Below are 11993 nucleotides of genomic sequence, written 5' to 3'. Positions count from 1 at the left end.
GGGTGGGAGAGAGAGAGAGTGGGAGGGAGACGGTGTGATGTATAAAACATTATGGGTGAAATAGAAACGATGGGTGGGTTTCAAGTGGCGAGAGGTCAGTGCTTCTGAGGGGATGGGGGGGGGGGGGGGGGGGGAGTGTGATTCCTAAAGCCAGAACCTATACTTGGTCGTGCGGCGGAGTCGCGCCCCCGGAAATAGCAGCTCTACAAGCTCAAAACGTGTCACATCCGCAAGCTTGTACATTGGTTACTTACAGCCAGGCGTGAGACTCCGCTGCGCTATACAAACTATAAATCCGGGCGTCAGAAATCTTTTTTTTTTTTTGGTCCAATGTCCAATCCCAGCATCCCTATAGCTTCTTGGATACTATATATATCCCTCCCACTTCCTGTGGATGGATGGTTTCATTGGTGGCAGATTGCGGAGGAGGCGTGTCCAGAATGTCTCGCCGCCAGACGCGTGTGTGTCCCTGGCAGCCATGCGACACTGTAACAGCCATATAAGGAAACATTATTCCTCTTGAAAAGACATCATTCTTTACAAGCATTGTAAAATCTTTGATTTGACCCCCAAACCCCCTCCCCCCACCAACCCACCCCCATCCCACCCCGAGGTTTACTCTTCGCTAGAGGCGGCAGTCTCCTCCGGCGCGAAAATGGCGAGGGGGGCCGGCGAAGGCGAATCCCCCGCCACCCCCGTGGAATTATGGGAGGCCGTCGTGTGTATGACGATGACAGTGTGTAGGAGGACGAGGGCGAGCAGGCAGATCTTCAGTCGCCCGCCACATAGTCGGGGCGTGGCCGCGGCGGCGGAGGTGACCCCCGTGGCCCCCCCCTGGGGTTGGCACGGGGCAGCAGGAGGAGGAGGAGTCCTTTTTAGCGTCCCGCCTGAAGGCTGGTGGTCCACTCTGGCGGCTTCCCATCTGACATCGCAGCACTCCGCCTCGCTCTCCGGCTGCCGGTCACCCAAGAGCCCTGGAGAGAAGAACAGGAATAAAGGTTCGGTTCAGTGGCCTTGTGGCTAGTGTCTGCCCTGAAACTGGGAAGTCGAGGGTTCGATCCCCGGCCGGGTCATACCAAAGACTGTAAAAATGGGACAAAATGCCTCCCTGCTTGGCACTCAGCATCAGATCAACTATAAATGATTCCCAAGCACGGCATGGCTGCGGCTCACCGCACCAAGAGATGGGTTCAATGCGGATAACACATTTCACATACAGCAATGTACCGTATGTGCAAAATAGTAGGACTTTAACTGTAACCTAAGGTGCAGTTTGAGAATGGTGTGCTTCTCAGACATTTTCATGTCAAGGAAGGGACCTCCAAATCGTTTTTGGCCGGACGGATTTTGTGCCAGTGCCAAATAAAAGGAAATTTGTGTTTAAATGTGTTTAAGTTATTTTATTTTTATGCATTACAATTTTCATTTTTCAAAATGTTCTAAAATAGCCGCTCTACATTATGAGCTTGCAGATCGGCTTCCTTAGTTTAGTTTAGTTTATTTGCACATGTGTAGATTAAAAAAAACAAAGGTAAAATCTAAAGGGATGAAATACGTTTGTCGAGTGGCCTTCTTAAAAGCTGCCAAGTGAGCTTAAACTAATTATAATGAAATTTAAATATAATGAAAATAATACATAATCATAATAACAAGAAATTATACTAGTAGTAATATTAATAATGATAAATAAAGAGCAGGGCTGACTAGGACGTGTTGCCCAAGCTTGATAATAAGAACTGCTGTAATTGTCTCTTGAAAGTACTAAGGCTAGTACAGTCTCTGATATGAGGCGGTAATTTATTCCAAAAATGAGGTCCTCTGAACTTGATGGTGAATTTGGCAAATGTTGTCCTGAAGTACGCGGAATGAAGATCATCTGCTGATCTGGTGTAATGACTGTGGATTTCATTATTAAACTGGAGCTGGGGTGAAAGCCCAAGACAAATTTCCCTTGTGGACAATAAAGTTTACCTTGACCTCTCGGAGTTAAATTAACATTTATTTTACAATATAAATTGGGGTTCCCAGAGTTAGAAATGCCATTCAATGGGGGCCCGTAGACTAATGCATGTCAAACTGGGGGTCCTTGAAATTAAACGGGTTTTTAGAATCTCTGCTCGAGCCGTAAAAATCTTCTCTTATGGGGGTCCTTGGCATATATTTTCAAATGGGTTCACACTTCACAGTTCCTTGGGGGGGGTTCCAAATGGACTCTTACGGCTGTGTAACTCATGGGGGTGTTTGAGAACCACTGACTTGGATAACACAGTGCAGCTTCATCAGGCTTGCAAAGCTCTGTGCAGCATATCTTCAGTCGTGTAAAGTAACCAAGTTCATTTACTTAAGTACTGTACTATAGTAGAATTTTGAGGTATTTGTACTTGAGTATTTCCAATACTTTTACTTCTACTCCACTACATCTAGGATCCAATTATCCAAATATTGTACTTTTACATTTGAAAACGTAAGTTACTGGTTACTTTGTAGATTTGGATTTGCTAAATATATACATGAACACTTGAGCCCCATTAAAAAAAGAATCAAATAAAGATCTATAAGCTCGCATTGTGAGCTTGTAGATCTGCTATCTGCTTGTAGAGCTATTTTCAAAAGATTGCTATACTTTTGAAAACTTGGAATTGGATATTCTGCATACTTTCTACTTTTGTACATTTTGATACCAATGCTTTTGTACTTTTACTCAAGTATATTTTGAATTCCAGACTTCTACTTATAACAGAGTACATTGCAGTATTGCTACTTTTTACTTGAGTAAAGAATGTACTTTTTCCACCATTGCAAATCTTGTAACATTGTGCAGTCGTGCAAGCCCTCTGGTATTACAATGAGCAGTGGAAAACAGTCTCCCTGAAATAAATTATTTGAGCGATGTGACTACTGTGACATCAAAACACGTTCATTAAATTCTTCACAAGATATACTACAGTATACTGTATGAGCCTGGACAAACAGATGCAAACGGGATATTCTTTTTTTTTTTTTTGTATTTCAAATTAATTCAGCCACTAACTTATAACCTCTATACTTAAAATACGTAAAATGTCCACTTGGCTCTGTACTTGGCGCACATAGCAGATCTACAAGCTTAACAATGCGTTGCGTTGTGAGCTTAGAGATAGATAGTAGATCCTCCCCACAATAGGGTTCAAACTGGATTAGAGGCGTGAACGTTATCTTGTTATAGACGGTGTGGGTTGTCCTGTCTTTCATTCTGTGTATACTGTATGGGCTATATTGTCTTCATTCTGTGCTGCTGCATGCCATTTAATGAAGCGTCTATACCTAAAGAAAGAAGAGTATGGCGGATTTAATGTAAGGCAGGTGTAGTCGTGTATAGAGACGGGGAAAGAACTGTGATCCCATCTGCCTCCCACAGCCAGGAAACCGTGGGCAGGCCGTATGACTGATGTTGCTTTGTTGATTCGTTTACAAAACCACATCATTAGAAATGAGACATGGGACACAATCTATCCAGTGTTGTCACAGTGTTCTCGGAGTGTGTCCTCGCGTAAACCCAGGCATCCCTCACAACAAAAGGACCACTACAGTACAGAGTACAGTATAGAATGAGTTATCAGAAATCAGTTTGTTTGTTTTTCTTTTTTTCCCCCTTTTCTTTCTTTTATTAAATTAATGCACATATAGCTGATCTACAAGCTCACAACACGGAGCAATGTGTAATTGGTTAAGTCTGTCTCTGGGTAACCAATGCAAAGTAAGAACCGGTACATTGAACTAACTAATTTTGGGGGTCCTTGACAAGAAAAAGTTTGAGCACCATATAATTATGCATACGTGGCACGCAACATGAGTCATTCAGAAAACTGTTAGGATTTAAAAGACATTAAATCGGACCTCATCAAGGGTTAAACCATCACGGAATTAACCAAATATCACAACAATTATCACCTCCTACCGCCTCTCTCTCTCGCGCGCCACCATACTGACCCGTACAGATGAAGCTTGGACTGCCTCCCTGGATCAGGTCATCGTTGTCGGGCAGGATGTAAGGGCAGCTCTGCTGGACCTCCAGGCAGTACTGGTGACATGGCACCTTCTTCTGACAGGACGTCTGGCTGGTGGGGAAATACTGAGCGCACAGCCAGGGTTTGTAGGCCATCTGAGGGGAAGAGGATTGGGGGAGAAGAGAGGAGAGAGATATTAATTAGGGATGCACCAAATATCCAGCCACTGAAACTAGTGCATATTCGGCGGTATTCTGTTCGGTTGATTATAGAGCCGAAACTGAATAGCTAAAGATCCGGGGTTACTTTTCGTAACATAGGCCTACTGTTTTGTAGTGATGATGTGATCCAAATGTAAGAGTACCCGTTCAATAATGTCTTTTGACATTATCATGCAGCTCTACAACAAAGTTACGGCCATGACAGCAATGGTACAAAAACTGGTAAATAAAATACATGATATATAATATTAATCATATTTGGCTATTCAGTATTCCGTTTTTGGCCAAATGTTTCATATATTATTCTGTATTCGGTTTCAGCAAAGAATTTCCCATTCGGTGCATCCCTAATATTAATGTATAGCCCGTAACCCAGAGATGTGTTATTTAGCTCATGAGCGGAGTGCGGACCGGAGAGATGTGTTATAATCCAGCTCATAAGGCTTCTGGCATTGCAGATTCACTGAGGTGGAATAATGTAGAGTTTGGAAATCTGTTTTATAGCATATTAATTAACATTATTGATCATGTGAAATAATCGTGGATCAACCAATTAATTTGTTGTCGGTCAACGACTTGGAACTCCTTGCAACTACTTGCAACTATTATCCCCAAATGGCACCAATGTGCAACTGGTCAGTCCAGACCGCTGCAGCGCTCGCTAAAGGAGCTGCATCACTGGATGGAGACCTCTGGGCAGACCAAGGATCAGAATGACGTTACTAATGTTGCGCTGGAGAGAGAGAGAAGTCTGGTGCTCTCTGTTGGAGCTGTTGCCTCTGCGACGCGACTACGGATAAGCGATTGAAGATGGATGGATGCATGGATGCATTGGTGTGGACAGCTGGCCCTTTAGGCCTGTAGTTTGAAACACTACAGCAGTATAGTATAAAACTGGATGGCACAAAAAGCCCAGGGAGGGCTTGTTTCCATTGTGGTCCCTTGTACTCAAGTCATCAACACATCGTGACAGACAATACATATCAACAACGCATTCAATATTTGCCCATGTGTTTCATAAACGCTGATAATTACTAAATATGAATACATTTAGCAAAAGCATTCATCCATCCACACACACACACACACACACACACACACACACACACACACACACACACACACACTGCACACTTTTTCTGACTTTTTTTAGAGAGTAAACTGAAAAAAATAACATTTCTTCAACACATGATTACGGATTGTTGTCATCAGGCTGAATAATTGTTTATTTCCCAACATTCAAACCATAGCCAGCCGCGTTCATTTGCAGAAGATTGTTGAACTCTTGTCAAATTCATGGTTCCCTCTGCCATGTGTGTATGAATGTGTGAGTGAGATTGACATGGTAAAGATAAAGCCACTACAGAAATGGAGCACAACGGAAACACCTCACAGAGATTGTCGATTTGTCGTACAGTACTTGCTTGGTGCTGTTGGGAGACGGGTGTCTCTGCGGAGATTTGTTACAAAGGAGATCTGAAACTGTGTCTTCGATATAAAACACAAAAACCAGTAAGCCCTGAGGGGCGATCGAGCATGCACGCATCCGCCTGGGTGACGGCAGACTGCTGGGCGAGCGTTGGCACTTTGGGGGGGGGGGGGGGTTAGATCAACATATGAAATTCATTCTGTACTGGCCTATATGGAGCGTGTCTTGAGTGTACAGGGTGTCATGTCAATCAGTCAAAGGACAATCCCGGAAATCACAACATTAATTTTAACCCATTCTGGGCGGGAACCCCCTTTGGTGTGTTAAACATTATTGCGAATGCAGTGAGCACTTACTATGAGACCTAGCAGATCATGTCTGTGTGTGTGTCCGTGTGTCCGTGTGTCTGTCTGTCCCGCTATCCAAATATGGAGTGTGTTGCATCAGCAATCACTCAGCTCCATATATGGGCACAAAAGGGGCCAGGTCCACTCAGCTCCATGTATGGGCACAAAAGGGGCCAGGTCAGACAGACAGACAGACATGATCTGCAGGGTCTCAGCTGCGTTCGCTTCCCGCGTTTGCGCGTCTTACTCGTGTTATAATTTAGCTATTGAAAAATAGCAGATCTACAAGCTCAGAGCTTGTAGGTCTGCTATTTTTGACTATCACTGACATAGAAAAATGAGGTATTTCAGAAAACTGTCAGGATTTAGAGGATTTTCGTCGTCAGGTCAAAGTGGGTTAAAACAAGATGTTCACGAGTGCCAAGATAACCGAAGGACTGCATATGTGTAACTAAAAACCACTATTATTGGGGTTATTATTACTTATTTAATTTGCTTACAAAGGACTGTACTTCTGATTTCAAACAACTGAATGCTGAACACCAATGTGCAGTCCTTTTCTCTGACATGATGGTTTAGGTTATAACATTTTGAATCTATAAGTCTGTGTAATGTCACAATACCAGTAAGACGCGCAAACGCGGGAAGCGAACGCAGCTCGTACATACCGTACATCCCTAACCCTGCAGATTGTAGGAGTTGAGGCATTCAATTTGATTTGACTCGGTTCCACAGATAAATATTGTGAAAATAGCCGATCGTGTGAGCTTGTAGATCGTCCACTTTCAAAATGTTTGCCTCTATCTTATATTACTTGACAATTTGGCCAATGCTTGACCGGTAGTTAGTTGTTTTGGTTTTAAAAGTCCTTAAATTGTCAATTCACTGGGATCTGGCGACCTCCTCCTGACCCAGAGTGTTCAAGGTCATCCCTGCAGGCCCTCCCCCGGAGAGATGAGGCGAGGCGGGGGTCCGCAGCGGGCCGGGCACTGCCTCATCAATCATGCTGGAGCTACTGTATATAACCAAAGGAAAGCAACGAGATCATTTGAAGAGGGAGGTTGAATAGTCCCTTCAGCGCAGAGCGGGCAGGCGCTTGATACAGACAGTGGTGTATGCCATTTGTTTTTACTTAAGTAAACGTAGCAATATCACAACATAGAGTAGTATAAAGGTCCTGTATTCGAATGTTACTTGTGTCAAAGGCGAAAGTACCAAAGCATATATGGAGATCCAGTTGCCCAGAGCCACAGATCCGACCGATGTGCCCATATAGGTCATGTGCACATGGGGCCGACCATATAGTATATGGCACGCGAAGGGCAAAGGAATAGGCGGACAGATACAGAGATCTCCATACATGGGCACAAATGAGACACAGACGGGTACAACGGGTACTCTGACAAAGCCCACGACGCCATGGCTCACACATAATATCGGTTGGATCAGGGGTGCGACGTGGACGCATAGTGGCCCAAACCCTATAGTAGCATCATCGCAAAGTAGTAGTAGCAGTAGTAAAGGGATAATTGTGGAGGACAAAGGGACAATAAAGGGACCATAACTGTGGAGTAAAAAGTATAATGCTTGCCTCTGAGATACTACAAAGTATAGAAAATACTCTAATTAAACTGCTAAAGGTAGGCTACCTCACAACTGTATACAGTACTTGATTAAAGGCACTTAATTACTTTCCATCATTGAGCGCTTGATACAGACACGGTAGCGTTCATTCTCACATGCAGATCGTCAGTAACGGCACCCCACAGTGACGGAGCGTCTGCTCTCAGTGTTGGCACCACTAAGACCATTTTACGGAGCGTCTGCTCTCAGCGTTGGCACCACTAAGACCATTTTACGGAGCGTCTGCTCTCAGTGTTGGTACCACTAAGACCATTTTACGGAGCGTCTGCTCTCAGCGTTGGTACCACTAAGACCATTTTACGGAGTGTCTGCTCTCAGCGTTGGTACCACTAAGACCATTTTACGGAGCGTCTGCTCTCAGCGTTGGTACCACTAAGACCATTTTACGGAGCGTCTGCTCTCAGCGGCGGTACCACTAAGACCATTTTACGGAGCGTCTGCTCTCAGCGGCGGTACCACTAAGACCATTTTACGGAGTGTCTGCTCTCAGCGGCGGTACCACTAAGACCATTTTACGGAGCGTCTGCTCTCTGCGTTGGTACCACTAAGACCATTTTACGGAGCGTCTGCTCTCTGCGTTGGTACCACTAAAGACCATTTACGCTTTTAGCACAGGAGGTGAACCGTTCCTTCTGGGGAGGCTGAACCCACTTGAACTCGTTTAAGCTTATACAACATTTTACGCCGCTGATTTCGAATGAAAATATATTGGAAAATAGCCGATCTACAGGCTTGGGAGCTTGTACTGTAGCTATTTTTGAGAGTCTTATGGGAGTCCTTGGCACAAACTCTTTTCAGATGGGAGTACGTGGTTTAATACATATCAGTTTGGGGGATCCTTGACATGACAATGTTTGAAAACAACCGAGTTAAAGCGGTATCCTCACCCTAACCCTTTCAGTAGGAAACTAGGGCTGGACAGTTAACCGAAAATATATCAAAAATGTAGAACCAATAACCGACGTGATCTCGCTCATGTAGGTTAATCAAATAATCAAGTGTTTTTCTTTATTTCTTATATCAACGAATCAACAGGATTAGATTTTTTTTAGGCAAAATCGTTAGTCTTAAAGGGATATTTCACTTCAAGGGATATTTCACATATTTCACAAATGACCAAAAAACTTTTGGTCATTTCATCGTCTACTCAGTCTTATGTGAACATCCCGAGCAGTTTTTAAGTTGCTTGATTCAGTATTTAGATATTTGATATTCATTTTAGCTGCCCCGCCCCCTCCCTATACAAACTCATTATAACTTAAAACTCCACGATAGATTCATCAAAAACACCTACACTTTTTTCTGTTGACTGATAATGTCCTAATACGTGAGAGGGCCGTGGTTTGTCATTGTAATCTTGGAGAAAGCTTTCTTATAAACAATATGATTAATATAAGATTAAAATAGCAGATCTGCAAGCTCACAATCACGCCATGTACGCCGTGTAACAAAATATAATACAGGGTTAAAGGGATATTTCACTTTAAAAAAAAACATTTGGTCATTTCATCGTCTAGTTCTGTTTTTGACTGCATAATGGTAGACAAATTCTTGACGACTTAAGTGGATGCAAGTTCCTTACAATGAGAGAGATTTCCAGCGCCAATGTCCTTCAGGCACTTTATATTGTGTTGGCATCTGGCCACACAGCCGCCTTCATTGTTATGTTTATAAGAGTTTTTTTTTTCAAAGATTATGAAGCAAAAAAAAGCTTTCAAAGCAAACTTGAATGGATGTAACCGCATAACCTGCTCTCTAATTACTGCCTTCCCAAATGTAGTGGTGTGAAATACTTCATCAGTGAAACTATAGATTTACTGATTGAATATTTTTACTATTAGCTCAGTGGTAAAAGAAAATGGATGAAAAGATTATCCGGGTTCAAATCCAGGGTAGAATGCACCAAATTAACGTGCAGCTCCTCTCGTACTGAACGGGATGACTATTGCAACAACACATCATCAGTGAGGGTGAATCTAACCTGTCTCATGACGGTCTAAACCCAGCCATGTTCCCTATCAGTGGGTGAACAATCCAGCGCTTGGTGAATTCTGCTTCACAGTGACGGGAAGAGCTGACATCGAAGCAACGTCACTATGAAAGCTTGGCCGCCACAAGCCATGCAGTTATCCCTGTGGTAACATAGTACAACGTGTAGTACAGCACAATAGATTTTGTTACTTTCCAGCACTGTTCATAATGTAGTTCAGAAGCGGAGAGATGCATTGTGTAGCTCTATTGTAGGTCTATTATTGGTACAGATAAGTTCTTGGTTTATGGGATCCTAGTCTCTTTGATGCACTGACTACACTGTATCTCTGCATGCTACAAGTGATTATTACCTTGCTTATTGTAAGCCACTCTGGAAAATGCCTAAATTGTAAATTGCGAGCCAAACCACAAACAGTCACTCCACATTTAATCCAGTGACATGTTTTGTAGCCAGCTACAGTTGATTATTTGCTGATAGCGTGATTGCTGTGAAAGATATGGTCCCTCCCTAATGCAGGCTAAAAACTACCTGCCATTGATTGGAGGTTTGTATGTCATTGTCACATGGTGCAACCAAACCATGCATGGAAAGACGTACACTGGTTTACCCACAGGGGGTTCCTTGAGGTGGGTTCCAGGAGTCCCCAGTGAATTTTGTTTATATAGCATCAAAGTCAGTTTAACCACTTTAACATAGTGGGCCACTGGTTGAGAAACGGTGCTCTCATCACTGCCACCACAGCAAGGAGAGGACGTGGTGGCCCTGACGGATATGACGCACCATTGACGTGAGTGAGTCAGTGACACTCGCGTCAGTCACGCTTTCATCTGTCAGGGCCTTAACACGTTACCACATCCAAGCTTTAATCTGTCAGGGCCTTAACACATTCCCACATCCACTCCGAAAGAATAGGCTACCTCTGACAGACAGCTAGACCTTACTTAGAGCCTGTGGGGGAAAGTAACTAAGTATTACTCAAGTACAGTAGGCTACTTAAGCACTTTTCTTTTTTAATTTTTTTGATAGGCCTATTTGAGTATTTTAAATTGTTTAAATATTGTACATTTTATTCCATACCAATATTTTTTGAAAACTTTAGTTACACGTTACGTTTTAGATAGATTATTATTGCAAAACATACATTAATCAATTAAGCCCTATTTTATATATATTATTTTCTTAAATAGGAAATCTTCAAGCTCAGAACGTGAACTTGAAGATCGGCTACTTTTCTAAAAGCAACATTTTTATTTGAGTTTTTTTATAGTATGGTATGTATCTGTACTTTAAAATATCCGAGTACTTCTCCCACATGCTCACTCACTCAAGTCTCAACAGACACAAGGCTATATACTGCATTGTGAACATCAGAACCACGGACAGCTCACATAGTTGGAGGTAACTGTCAGCGCCATGGACAGCTCACACAGTGGTTCCTGGAATGCACCAAGGTTAATTAAATAAGGTTAGGAAGCAAAGACCGTACGGTGGACTCCATGTTGCTCCCTGGAAGGAAAGAAACATGCGCAATTGAGACCAAGGAAGCTGAATGCGGAAGTGTTGGCTGCATATAGCCCATTGTGCATGTTTCTTTCCTTCCAGGGAGCAACATGGAGTCCAACGTACGGTCTTTGCTTCCTGTCCTCTTTTAATAGTCCTTGGAGCGCACTGACATCAAGGGCTCTATTTACGTCCATGCAAATTTATCCCTAGACTTCTTTACCTTTTTTTTTTTTTTACTATTTTGAAAAACATTATTGAATAGTTCAACTACCGATCTACATTGACACGTTGTGAGCTTGTAGATTGGCTATTTTAACTATATTCAAAAATGTTTTTCAAAATAGTGTGCCCTCAGCTATGCCTGTGAGAAATACTATTACCCCTCCCCTACTAGGCACTAGGCAGGGTTTTTTAAGTGGTGCAACCACTTCCTGAAGTGACTATGTGTGTTGGTGGGAGTGTGGATGGGTGCGTCTGAGCACGGAAACAGCATGGTTGATTTTCACCACCTGTGCGCAACCTAACCTTCGGGTGTGCCAGTACAGTACAGTACAGTACAGGGTACAGTAGAGGGACCCCCACACGGTAACTCTGTCATTTCTCAACCGTTTCGGACGTGGGGCGGCTCGCCGCAATCAAGCCGGCACCCTGGGTGCGTTCCTGTGGGTCTGGTCTCGTAACATGGCTTGTTAGACAATAGACTTTCAATCCATACCACCTGGGTTTGAATCCTGCTCACGCCATCATTTTTGTGTCCACCGCAAACAACTTTTTCTTTTGCGGAATAAAGTAAAGTTTGCTTTGGTCCGACATGCGTTGCGTCGTGCTTGCGGTTAGGGTTAGGTTTGGGGTTTGGGGTAGGGTTAGTAA

General features: G+C 43.3%; 1 protein-coding gene across 1 annotated transcript in view; it reads right to left on the bottom strand.

Annotated features, from left to right (window-relative positions):
* Window positions 1–615: 615 nt before the first annotated feature.
* The window catches only part of LOC308311800 (NALCN channel auxiliary factor 1-like), a gene marked incomplete at its 3' end in the record, with an annotated part of 41107 nt that continues 29729 nt past the window's right edge, over window positions 616–11993 (bottom strand). The window contains exons 2-3 of the mRNA XM_080758577.1: window positions 3970–4141; window positions 616–974 (exon numbers count right to left, since the gene is read on the bottom strand). Coding sequence (XP_080614703.1) covers window positions 616–974; window positions 3970–4141 — 531 coding nt within the window. The remainder of the gene's footprint in view (window positions 975–3969; window positions 4142–11993) is intronic.

The sequence above is a fragment of the Protomyctophum bolini genome (assembly GCF_963924005.1).
Source record: "Protomyctophum bolini genome assembly, chromosome: 24".
Lineage (NCBI taxonomy): Eukaryota > Metazoa > Chordata > Actinopteri > Myctophiformes > Myctophidae > Protomyctophum > Protomyctophum bolini.
The sequence above is the reverse complement of the archived record's forward strand: the minus strand, read 5'-3'. Positions and strand labels throughout refer to the sequence as shown.